This window comes from Hemicordylus capensis, chromosome 1 (genome assembly GCF_027244095.1).
Source record: "Hemicordylus capensis ecotype Gifberg chromosome 1, rHemCap1.1.pri, whole genome shotgun sequence".
NCBI classification, from domain to species: domain Eukaryota; kingdom Metazoa; phylum Chordata; class Lepidosauria; order Squamata; family Cordylidae; genus Hemicordylus; species Hemicordylus capensis.
Genome location: NC_069657.1, coordinates 198,317,445 through 198,330,934, shown reverse-complemented (window position 1 = coordinate 198,330,934; position 13,490 = coordinate 198,317,445). Strand labels below are relative to the sequence as shown.

At 41.8% G+C, this 13,490-nt stretch overlaps 1 protein-coding gene across 18 annotated transcripts in view; it reads left to right on the top strand.

Annotated features, from left to right (window-relative positions):
* The window catches only part of LOC128332356 (dynein axonemal heavy chain 11-like), a 353,782-nt gene that overhangs the window by 190,921 nt on the left and 149,371 nt on the right, over positions 1–13,490 (top strand). For 15 of the 18 annotated variants that reach the window (XM_053266643.1, XM_053266647.1, XM_053266645.1 and 12 more), the window contains one exon: positions 3,198–3,321. In XM_053266643.1, the coding sequence (XP_053122618.1) occupies positions 3,198–3,321 (124 nt within the window). Of the gene's footprint in view, positions 1–1,318; positions 1,841–2,498; positions 3,098–3,197; positions 3,322–13,490 lie in introns of those variants that run through there. The other 3 variants (XM_053266744.1, XM_053266736.1, XM_053266752.1) reach the window with 3 other exon arrangements.

The following is a 13,490-nucleotide window of genomic DNA, read 5'->3' as shown; positions in this document are numbered from 1 at the left end:
CACCATGTTTTCTTATCTTATGGCCACTGTGTGAAAGGATGCTTAAAGGCTTCTGAATCAAAATTCAAGTGTTCAGTTTGCCTTCTGCGTCCATGATCTAGCAGAGCTATATGGAGAAGGACTGTAAACATGCCCAGAGGTTCTTTGAATTACCCAGAGGTTCTTTGGAATTTCCATTGCAGCAGCTGTATGCACTCTTAAAGAGGCAAAGGGCTTTATCAGTTTGAGTTTTGACATTTAAACTGAGAAGTGGAGCTATCTCTTAAGCAAGTGGCGGAGAATTCACCAAAAGCAGCATTTTCTGCTATTAGCTTTTGCTGTGGGATCAGGGAGCACCAGAAAATGCACCTGACACCACTGCTCAGATGCACATTTGAAGAACTACTGAAGGAGAGAAAGCCAGGCCAACTGGGGCTTGGTGATTTTATGTCTGTAAGTCTGATGCAGAGATATTCCACATTTGGGGACAGAGAGGAGCTAAGATTCTGTCCTCCCAAAAAGGCTGCTCAGTCTGAGGTTATGAAGCTAAGTAAGAAGATGCTTCCAGTGCCCTGCTACCATGAAGTTCTGGGTGAGTAAGTGGCCAGCAGTGGCTATGTCTACAACCATTACCCCTTTGGAAAATACTGGAAGCAGTCTATAAGGTTTATATGGGCTCTGGACCTACCACCCACTTGACAACACTCAGTTTTTGCAGTTCTATACAGGCGTAAGCATATACATTTGTATTCAGAATGAATTTAAATAAGTACAAATTTGTGTCTATTTCCATTAATTCCGAAATGAATGCACCATTGAAATAAATAAATAAATAAATAAATAAATAAATAAATAAATAAATAAATAAATAAATATTCTATTTTCAGGAAAAAATACGAAAATGAATGTAGCAAGGAATGAAATAAAAAAAACTAATGAAAAAAGGAAAAGGGAGATGGTAATTTTTTTTTGCACATGTCTATTGCAGACATGTCTATTGCTATCCATCCTTAGGCTTACCCATGAGAAGAAACGTTAGTGAGGAGTAGGCGGGGGCGCTCTGAATTGCTCTTGTTGCATTCTGCAACACTGCTTGTATGTGAGAACTAATTTCAAATTTACTAGATGGTACTAGAATACCAGGCCAGACCCAGGAGTTTTGAATGGGTTTAAATGCCAATCACATAACACAGTGTGTTTCTCACCAGCGCAAATGCTTGTGGGGCAAGGGGTGCTTCTGGGCATGTGAAAAGAGCAGCCACAAGCAGGGATCCTGGAGCAGCAAAGTTCTATTTTTCTTACTGAGAGGTTGGGGAAGAGAGGCCCAGCCCCTTCCCCTTTGGGGGGTGGGGGTTGTGCTCCCTAGGCTTACTCATGAGAAGAGCTGTCTGGGAGCACTAATTAAAAATGTATGAGGTGGTACTTAAGTGCTCGCCACCCATTATCCCACAGACTGCTCTCTCACAAGAGTGCTGGGCAACTGGGCACTACAGATCAAGCCAGGATAATCTATGGAGGAAAGCCACAGGGACAGAGGTGCTGGAGACTGCTTTCCTTGTCTTGGCAACTGTCACCAAGTAGCTGTTAGAGCATGCCCCCTGCCAGCCTGTCTGCCCATGTGGAAATGTGCATCTTTGCTTGAGTCCCTGAAGGGTGACCCCGCTGTCCAGGGGCAGTGGGGATCCTTGGCCCCCCTTCTCCCACAAATCCATGCACCAACAGATCTGCATATGGCACAATGCCAGACCAGACCCAGGAATTTTGAATGGGTTTAAAGGTCCGTCACAGAACCTTGTGACTCCCCCATAAGTGCAAATGCTTTGGGGGGCCAGAGGGGTTTAAAGTGGTCATCTGGGGGAAGGTAGGTGCCTTTCTCCTCACTCATCTATGCAGTCTTGTGAATAGGCTCACTCTGTAACTAAGCATTGTCTCCCATCTTATCCAAGGCATAGAGATTTATGTTAAGTCCTTGGGGTGGAGTCCAGTTCTGATTAGTTGTTTTATCAGTTCAGTTGGTTTTGCTCTCCCCCTCTTACAGAAGTGACTGTTACGTTGTGAGCTAGTGTTAAGAAATAATAAATGATTAATTTCTGCAACTAAAGTTAAGCCTCTCGTTTAATTCCTTATAAATCAAGGAATCATTCTGCAACACATTCTGGTGCAGAGGAAAGACCCTGACCCACCAGCTTACTGTGCAACTTAGTGGGAGCGATCTGGAGAAATTCTTAAAGTGGAAATACTGGATTTCAGGGCTCCCCCAAGGGAAAACTGAAATTCTCTTTCAGGGTTCCTCCAATGAGAAACTGGAATTCTTTCCATATTTTAGGCTTCCTTCCAAGGAGACATTTTGGATAATTTTCAGAGATGGTTTCTCCACATCCTGTCCTTCATTTATCCCTGCACAGGCCAATAAATTTACACCCTGAACAGGCAGAGGAGAGTGGAAGGCCAATGCCTGTATCCCACCAGGCTCCAGAGCAAGTGGGTTCTTATCCTCCCTTTCTTCCCCAGCAGAGCACGACTGGCAAATGCTCCCTTAGGTAGCAGCTGTAGGGGAAGAATGGCAGTTCAGTCCCCAAACAGCAGAGCAAAACTAGTTTGGTGAGAAAGCAGCAAAGCAAGAGGTCTTGAGACAGTTCCTTAGAACTGAAGAACTACAAGGATTTATTTGAAGAAAATGTTACAAACAAATGTAAGCCCACATCTTAATTTCAGCGGTAGCTCATGGCTGAAGAGAGAGACCCAAACAAACGGTCGTCTCTGAAGAGACAAAATGGAGACTGGAAGAACAAAGAGGGGAGGAGTCCAGCACTTTTACCCATGACCCCCCCCCAGTGGTCACTATGAGACATTGCAGCTGAGAGCTGATGCATTCAGGGTCCTAGCTCCAACAGCAGCAACATATAGTATAGAAAGGATCTGCTGGAGGGCTGTGGCTCTATCCTTCAGCCATGTTGTAATTCCAGTGAATGTGCAAACTAGCATCTTATTGGGACCAAGATATTCAACACGCGTATTGCCTGTTATGTACATGAGCCTTATCAAAGCAGTGAAGTGCTTAGGTTGCCATATTGTGTACAAATGTGTAATTTCCTCTTCAGATAATTTGAATTGAAAAGTTGGGTCTTTACACTTTCCTTTCATGAGGCTGCTTTGCTTTTCATTATTGTTCTGTATGCATATTCTGGTAATGATCTAAACCTCCCTTTCTTCTACAGAGTGATATTGCTACACTTTACTTTAAAGTTGGTGTGAAGAACATCGGTACTGTGTTTCTTCATGCAGATGCTCAGATCCCTGATGAGCGTTTTCTCGTATTAATTAACGACATGCTGGCATCAGGTAAGCAAAAACTCACAAATAAAAAAAGATGGAAAGACTGTTTCTTTTGTACTTTGTTTAAATAAACCTTTTAAAGAGATCGCTGAAGTCTTTGTGGACTTTTTTTAAATATTAAAAACCTCTTTGATAAATATATTCATGATCAAAACAGTTGAGAAATAGAAGATCCTGAAATGAGCAAAAGGCCACCAGGTTTTGAATAGGCTTCATCAGTGAGGGGGAAAGGTCAACTATTGAGATGAGTTATAGGAGCTATTAAGTCACCTTTGTGACACCAGCAGAACAAGCTGCATAACATAATCAGCTGCAATCAAGAAAAAAATCCTGTTTATTATAAAATGCTTCCACTATTTTAATATTTGATATTGTTATATAAAATGGTGTGCTGTAAGTCCACACACATTTCACCAGTGTAAACTGTCAGCCATTAATTATTTGTGGTGCATCTTTTAGAGTCAAAAATTGCTGAGGGGGGTTATGCTTCGCATTGTCATGAGCAGGAGCTGGACGATTCTTTAAATTGTACTTAACAGTTACTGCAAGTACAAATATATCCAAAAATTCCTGCATCAAGAACCCTTCTCTCTAATTTCATTTTATCTTAGCTGTACTGGGATATGTGTGTCTTATCTGCCTCATTTCTATGATCTCTGAAATTCAACCTGCTGGATAGTTCATACTAGCAATGCATGAAGGCAGTTTCTGATTAAATATATTTAGTGCTAAGATTATGCTTTATATTTATTATATAGACAGCTATTTCTACATTTCACCAGTGCAAGCATGTAGATAGGGATGTTCATCATAATACCATGTCCAGACATTTCCAAAAAGCATGCCAAAAGATAATGATTTTGAGGAAATCATTGGATGCTTTTGTATTGCATTTTATACGACTAATTAAACAGAAAGTACCCACAGCTTTATACCAAAAAAAAAAAAAAAAAGCTCTCACAACCAAAAAATTCCAGGGGGGAAATTCCAAAAATTTCAAATCTGACTACTGCTTTCCCATTCAATGACTTCACTTTTCTATCATTGGTCATCTCAGTAAAATCATGTCAGCTCCAAACTTCAGTATCACTTTTAGCTACTCTATTTTGTCAGTACACTACAGATCTTTATTCATTTCTGCAACTTCCAAGAGTATTGTCATTTACTGGACTATAGTATAAACTTGGGCAGGTTTTCAATATCTGTCTGATACCACTTTAGCTACTACCAGTGAATTTTCAATCAACGCTGCATTCTTTAGTCTAATGACATTTAAAAATATATATATTTAAAATTTTTACTTTGTACAATTGTACCAGATCAGCTACCACAGATTTCTTTTTTTTTTAAGCCTGAGAAACCCTAGGCTTAAAAAAAACCAAAACACCTTACATGTATACACAGAAGGGCCTAATTCTAACCATGTGCTTTACTTTTCTTTTTCTGATTGTATGGCAACATAAGACAAAACAACAGTATACATTTAGAAAAATATAAGAAATGGCAGCCTAAAAAGCAACATTTATTACCTTGAATTAACAAGTTGTGAAAAGCTCCTTAATCCTCCCCCACCCCACACACACTTTTTTTAAAAAAGAAGGCGGTTAACGAGGAGGAGGTCTGAAAGTCACTGCCACCGATCTTTAGAGATAACTCAGTTGCCTCACTTAACTTAGTTGTATGCAAGTATGTGAGACAATGCTAATACAGAAGGCCCTGGAAGGACCATACACAAATATGATCACTAAAAGGAAGCACACTATTGCAGTGATGCTCCAACACAGCAAATAAATGCCAGTTAACCTACTTTAACTATTAACAGTTAACAATAGTAACAGTAGTTGTTCAGTATCTAACTATATCATGCCACATAGAAACAAATTTGAAGCAAGAGTTAAAATAAGAAGAGAAGCCAGATTTATATTCTTTGAAGTTTTAATATTCTTCCAGTAAGAAGCATTCCCACAAGGCAAATGATGCCACATACAGATGTCACATCATTAATTATTAATTATTGTCATTATTATTGTTGTTTACACAGTCAGACAGGTGTTATTGACTGGTTTGTTTTATCCAGACATCGAGTCCTTCCCACGGACCTAGGATGGCTAGATTTTATTATCAATTGTTATAGATATCGTCGCAGAATATAGGCTGTTCCCAGTAAAGCTGCTTTTTGTAATTGGCTGATGGTGATTTCTGTGGCCCCTGTGGTGTTGAGGTGCTCTTCAAGGTCTTTTGGAACTGCACCCAGGGCGCCAATAGCCACTGGGATTATTTTGGTCTTTTTCTGCCACAGCCTTTCAATTTCAATTTGTAGATCTTTGTATTTGGTGATTTTTTTCTATTTCTTTTTCTTCTATTCTGCTATCCCCTAGTATTGCTATGTCGATTATTTTCACTTGTTTTTCTTTCTTCTCAACTACAGTTATATCTGGTGTATTGTGTGGCAGATGTTTGTCTGTTTGTAGTCGGAAGTCCCATAATATTTTTACATCTTCATTTTCTTCAACTTTTTCAATTTGATGGTCCCACCAATGTTTGGCTACAGGTAGCTTGTATTTTTTGCAGATGTTCCAGTGTATCATCCCTGCTACTTTGTCATGCCTTTGTTTGTAGTCAGTCTGTGTGATCTTTTTACAACAGCTGATTAGGTGGTCCACGGTTTCATCTGCTTCTTTACAAAGGCGGCACTTGCTGTTTGTGGTGGATTTTTCGACTTTTGCTCTTATTGCATTTGTTCTTAGTGCCTGTTCTCGTGCAGCCGGTATTAAACCTTCTGTTTCTTTCTTCAAGTTGCCATTCTTCAGCCATTGCCAGGTCTTGGTGATATCTGATTTTCCACTTATATTGTGCAAATATTGACCATGCAGGGGCTTATTTTTCCATTTTTCTGCTCGGTTCTTGACTTGTTCTTTCATCATCATCATCATCATCATTATTATTATTATTATTATTGCTTTTAAAAAATCCTGCTGGCTGTATACCATGATTAAATGCATGGACCTAGCCTAGCATGGACCTAGCCTAGCTCAGAAGCTGAATAATACTCTTATTATTTCTCCAGTTATATCAGTGATGGCAGTAGAGAGACAGGAGAAAAAGGCAAAGATTTTAGTATTTTGCCAAACATGTATTTTGGGTGTAGCAGTGGAATATCTTTGTATTCTCTGAAGCTATTGTAAGATATGTTGGTTTTGTGTTTATAATTGAGATGAACAGATGGCAAAGACTTCATTTAAAGAAGTACTGTATATCCATTAAAATAATCTCTGCTGACAGTGTTTCTTCACTAATTGCATATATAACACAGTAATGCTAAAGAAAGATCTGGAGTCTTTTCAGCCATTTACTATTTTAGGACAATAGTATAGGCTTGTCAGGAAAGGGTTTATTCAGGAGATTCCCCCATGAAAATAGATACAATTCTACTGCCTGTACTAAAATGTACATAAAATGAACATTTTATTAGTAACATCAGATCATAAACAGAGAGAAAGCTGTTTGCACACACTTAGAAGGGAAAGGAATTGTATTTGTAAACCAGCCTAAAAAGCATTCAATTTGTCCTAAATACAATTTTGTTTTCATCCATTTTAAAGTAGAGCAACAACCCTGGAAACACCTGTCACTTATGCTGTGGTAAATTGGAGTATTTGCATGTGTCATGAAGTTGCTCTGGATTAGCCCAATATAGGATTTCTGAGGCTAATTTCATGATACATGAATTCAGGAAGTATGCCACTGGACAGTAACTGGATAGTTACGAAGCTTTGAGCTCTATTTTTATTTCATTTACTTTCTTCTAATGCTTCTATCCTGCCTTTTCCAGGCTCAAGGAGAGTAAAAAAATTGGTTGCAACACAGCAATTCAACAGCAAAACATAGCAGGAAACAGAATCAATAAACAGTACTAGCAATAGCAGAAAAATCAGAAACCATTCTCCTTTTAGAAGAAGAATGTAGGGGTATGCACAGAACTGTTTTGCATTCTGTTCCAAGTTCGGAACAGAATGCAAAATGCCGGAATGTTACATCAGAACCGGCCAAGCTGGTTGTTCCAACGGAACAACCCCAGTCTGACCCGGAACGTTCTGCAACATCCTTTGCATGCCATAGGTGGAGCCCCTGCCACACGGGATGCTGGTGCGGCACCACTCATCACCACTTGTTGCAAGTATCACTAGTAACAACAAACAAAATGTTTAAAGGCACTACCTCTTGAACCCTCCCTGCACTGTGCTCAGGCCCGCACCAGCTGCCTGGAATGGTGGGCCATTCCGGGTCAGAATGAAGTTTTCTGTTCTGAGCCCGGAACAGGCCCTGTGTAAAAAATTTCACTTTCTGCGTTGGGTTTTTGGACAAATTCAAAATATCCAATATGCCCCCCTGTAAAGCCTGCTGTCTGGGAGAGGCCCAGGCAAGCATTTAGGGAGGTTGAGCCATCTCCTGATGTAGCTGATATGGAGAAATAGATCTGGGTGTCATTAACATATTGATGACACCCAGCACTAAATCTCCTGATGATCTCTCCCAGTTGTTTCATGTAGATGTTAAAAGCATTGGAAATAGAATGGAAACCTTGTGAGACTCCATACAGTAGCTCCTGCTTTGAAGAGCAACAATCTCCAAGTGACACCATCTGGAATCTACCCAAGAGGTAGGAGCAGAACCATTGCAAGTGGTGCCTCCCACTCCCCAACTTCCTCAGGTGATCCAGAAGGATATCATGGTTGATGGTTTCAAAAACCACCAGGAGATCCAAGAGGGTCACACTTCTCCTGTCAATTCCTAATTGGAGATCTTCCATCAGGCTGACCAAGGCAATCTCCACCCCATAACCTACCTGAAAACCAATTTGAAAAGGGTTCAGGTAATCTGTTTTCCCCAAGACTCAATAAACCTACTCTCACTTTATCTGTGGGTCCACAATGGTGCATGGTGGGATACATATAGTTTGGTGGATCACAAGCTATTCATGATACAGTATACATTTATTCATTTACTGACTAATTAATTACTGTGCCCCACATAAAAAAATTTAAAAATGGCCACCAAAAAATGGCCGCCACACATGTACAAATGGTCTCTGTGAGGCCCTGGTCATGCCAGGCCTTGCAGAGGTCATTTGCGCATGTGTGTCAGCCTTCAAAACGGCCACCACTCCAGAAAAGAGGCTCCGGATGGGCCGCAACGGTGATGTGAGAGGCCAGCTGAGGGAGGGGGAACCTTCATGGACCCCCCTGTGGCCTACAGGAAGCCCCTCAAAGGGGCTGAAAGGTTAAAAATAAAATAAAATCTGCCCAAAAAACCCTGCCTGGACCAGACCAAAGGGGTGCTGGACCGAGCTGGTCTGGTCAGGTTCGAGTCCGGTTCAGACTCGAACTGAACTGGTCCAGCCAGTTTTATACACTAGGGTTTTATACACAACCCTAGTTGCCATATTCTGGCTTTCCAAATCTGGGTGCCTATTTTGCATATGCCTCCAAAATGGCCACTACGCCGATCTACGGGCCAGAAAAGAGGCTCTGGATGGGCCCCAGTGGTGATGTGAGAGGCCGGGGGGGGGGAGAAACACTCACAGAAACCCCCCCTTCAGCCTAGAGGAAGTCCCCTGAAGGGGCTGAAAGTAAAAAAAAAAATTGTAATTTTCTTTTAAAAAGAAAATTCCCAGACCTGCATGGGGTTTCAGTTACAGTCCAGACAGAACTTGGGGAGAGGGTGTTTCAGTTCGACCCCGAACCCCCAAACTGCTGAACAGAACCACTGAAAGCCCGGACCAGTTCTGCATATCCCTAATGGCAACCCTACCGCTCACAAAAGAGGTTGAATCAACAATAAAGACCTAGAGATACACCCATTCAAAGTACTGATTGGATTATTGGACTCTCCATCCATTCAGATTTCCTCTTCTCGTTTCTATGTACTCTATTTTCATGACAAACAGCCTTGGCATGCCTTGGCAATTCTCACATTGTTACACTCAGGAAGAGTGATCAGCAACAATGGAATCCTTGCTGGTTCTGATGTACAAGATTTTGGACGTGAGATGAAAATGAGGATATTTGGGCCTGTGTAAAAGGAACTAGGGTCAAGCAGACCTGGCAGAGAAAGGCCCTGAGATAAATATATGTCTGTTGACACTGCGAATTGACTGTACCAATTGTGCCTAAGTTGAGAAAAACATATACATAAAGGGGTTGTGAAATATTAAACTGACCTGTAGAATATGCAGATTGGTGTGGAGGAGATGTGTGGAGTGACCGGTCAGCAGCAACACGATGTGCATCAAAAGATGATGTGAAATCATATGAGTAAAGGTGAAAAGTGAAGGTCATTAATCTGGAAAAAGGAAGTAACTGATGGTGAGCCAAGAGCGACTTTTTGGACGAGGAAAACAAATACTCCCTCCCCTCAACCATCTGGAAACCACCATGTTGAGAATTGATTTATGAATAGCAATAGCACTTACATTTATATACCGCTCTATAGCCAGAGCTCTCTAAGCAGTTTACAATGATTTTAGCATATTGCCCCCAACATTCTGGGTACTCATTTTACCGACCTCGGAATGCTAAGTCAACCTTGAGCCCCTGGTCAGGATCGAACTTGTAACCTTCTGGTTACAGGGCGGCAGTTTTACCACTGCGCCACCAGGGGCTCTTTTGTATGAATTGTATGAAAGGGCGGGTGCAGGCAGAGACCAGGGACAAGTATTCAGGATCTGCAGACACTTACTGCCCTCCCCTATCAAATCTGGGTTATAAAATAGAGAATCAGAGTTGCATCTGGACCTTCGGCTACCATCAAAACCATCATCAGATGCCTTTCTTCTTGCTGCGGGTCCAATCTCTGCACATGCTTTGCCACTAGTCTCAGCAATTCTGGCCAAGTTGCCAGTCTAGTTATAAGTGTAATTGACCTTAATGTAGGGGAATTGTATGAGTAACTAAATGCGTGTAGCTTCCGTTGTTCAGTAGTCTTACTTTATAACAGGATTAGTGATATTGATTGTGGGAATTATTGTTTGCCTTGTCAGAATAGCATGTATTATATATGGCGACTACTAATTCTGATAGGCTTAGAAGATGGAGAGGACTAGAAACCCTCCTGCTTTGTATAATCAATAAACTCTAGTTATCTTATAAACAATTGACATTGTCCTTGAAATCTCTGAGTAAGACAGGTTTATCTGTACCAATACCCATTGGTAAGCTCTGGGAGTCAAAGAAGAAAAGAAAGCACTTTCCTCAGTCACATGTAGGTGAGACATAGTGAGTGTTTGTCGTGCTTGTCTTGTGCGTTGTGGGACACTCCAAAAGGGCACCCTAGCACCGATCCGTTGGTGGTCATGTGTCGGACCCTCTCTGAGTTCTAGCATGGAAGTCGGGGTGATGCAACTGTATTTCGCATACTGGAGTGACCTGGCCTATGTGTCTTTCGTGTGTTAGCATCAGAAAAACTCAATAAAGCATCTTTAAACACATAGGAAAGGAAGCCTGGTAAACTCCCAATTTGAACTTATATTCAAGTGGCTTAACACATGTCTGTAGCACGAATATAGCTTCGTGCACAACAGTTCCACCTAACACATCTATTCAACAAAAAAGGTCAATTGGAATGTTCCCCCAGGGCATGTTTTGGGGTATAACAAGCCCCAATTTCATGATCCAATGTGCTCTTTGCATACCAGCTACCTTGGAGTCACCAAGGTTTGGGCGATTTACTGTTCACAGGCCACTATGTCAGGCTGTGTTCAGTTCTTCATACCACTCCCCAGATCAGCTTTCTCGGCCCTGGTTGCATATAAATGGGAGACTAGAAGTGTGAGCACTGTAAGATATTCCCCTTAGGAGATGGAGCCGCTCTGGAAGAGAAGAAGGTTCCAAGTTCCCTCCCTGGTATCTCCAAGACAGGGCTGAGAGAGATTCCTGCCTGCAGCCTTGGAGAAGCTGCTGCCAGTCTGTGTAGACAATACTGAGCTAGATGGACCTATGGTCTGACTCAGTATATGGCAGCTTCCTATGTTTCTATGTTCCTGATCTGCCCAGTCTTCCTCACCAACATAGGAAGCTGGGTCCACAGAGGAAGCACCCTGGTGGATTCATCTCTATCAACTATCCCCTCCACCCTTCTCACCCCTCGCCTCTGATGAGGTCCTTCGGTTGTTCCAGGAGCTTTCATTAACACCTGGGCTCTGTTTTTCACTGGATGCCCACTGCAGCATGGCTCAGATCCCACCACCACCTTTTTTCTTGTCCATCCCAGGATAACCTGCTCTTCCCCAGAAACAATTGAGATCCTGTTTCTGCAATTGCCTCTTCAATATACAGACCCCAGATGTTACTCCAGCAAAGCAGAAGGCAATAGTGCTTCACTACCTGGGCCATGAAGGCCAGGGAATGTAGAATCACTTGCCCTTTTCTGCCAACTTGGAAGGGGATGCCAATTCTCATGAGTCTGCTCTTCAAGCCTTAGATGATCATTTCAACCCTACATTGAATGTGATTGCTGAACGTTACAAGTAGGCTTGTGCGTTTCAATTCGGGTACAAAACATTTTGTGCCCGAAAATGGCAATTTCGGAGGTTTTGTAACCAAAACAAAATCAAGCATTTAAAAACAGAGAATTTTGTTTCCAAATCGAAATGACTGTTTTTGGACAGAATGCTTTGTTCTTTGGAAAAGCATTGCAATTGAAATTGACTTCTCTGACTCTCTCCAATCCAGCTAAGGCACTGAGTGATTAGCAGAAGATAACATATGCAAAAAGATTTTGAGCTTGAATGGTTTAGTTAAGTATGTCTTGTATTCAGTGTGATTGAAATGGAAACTGACTTTGCAAAGGGATTTGGAAGACAGCATTTTGAGACAGAAATACCCAAATATCTTTGGGAACTCAATGCAATTCCAAAGCTCTTGCTAAAAGCCATGGTATAAATTGTGTGGAGAAGCTTTTCGAGAAGCTGTTTAGGAAAGTTCTGAAATTACATAGGTTTTTCTTTCCAAAGGCTGAGAAAGAATCTCTTGAATTGTTCAGGGGTCTTTTGAAGAGCTATTTTGTTTTTCTTCTGATTTTTATGAGTTATAGTGGTGTCTAAGTTTTGTTGCCCAAGTTGAGCAGTCTAATGTAATTTAGGCCACAATGTAATTTGGTGGGACATGATGCCTAAGCCAGTGGTTCACAACTTTTGCCATTGCAGGGACAGGTTATCCACATGGGACTACAGGAGACAAAAGGAGCAGGGTGGGGAATATCCCTGTCAATTTATTGACATCCCCAGGAACCTTAGTTGCTTCTCTCTTGCTTGTAACCATGATCCATGGTTTTGCACTTTCTTAAATGCAGTGATGATAAAGCTTAACAATTCTGAGCAATAGGCTGATTTGTTTGGGCTACGGCTCACTCCACTTCAGTTAAATGAACATTTTAAGCTGTTCCATAGTATACCAAGGCAGTTTTATTTTATTTTTATTTTTATTTTTTACATTTTATATCCCGCTCTTCCTCCAAGGAGCCCAGAGTGGTGTACTACATACTTAGGTTTCTCCCCACAACAACCCTGTGAAGTAGGTTAGGATGAGAGAAGTGACTGGCCCAGAGTCACACAGCTAGTATCATGGCTGAATGGGGATTTGAACTCGGGTCTCCCCGGTCCTAGTCCAGCACTCTAACCACTACACCACGCTGGCTCATTGGTCTGTCTTGCTATCTCGAATGGCCTGTGGTCACTGTTCCATGGGGAGGGAGTGTTTTTATTGAAAGATTGCTTGAATCCATAAATGGGTTGTGCTGCTGTGCTAGTGCCACAGGGACAGGCTCACACCCACTGCAAAATTATCAAATAACTGCCAAAAAATTAAGTGTCGTCGTTGTTCATCATTCTCTTCACTCTTTCAACTTGTTTATGTGGGGCTTCAGGGGCAAAACAGTGGGTTGGGTGGCAGTGCACCAAGGATGGTGTACCCAAATTCCAAATAGGACAAAGGACTAATTTCTTAGGAATTTTTGAGGTTTACGTGTCTTTAAGATTTTTCCCCATAGGGAATAATGGAGGTTTCAGCACCCCATAGCTCCATCTGGGGGGCACTGGGAAGGCTCAAATCAAGTGGTGGTGCAGTGCACAGAGGGTGCCAACCACCCCCCTGGATTGCTAACCCATTGAGGTACTGGGC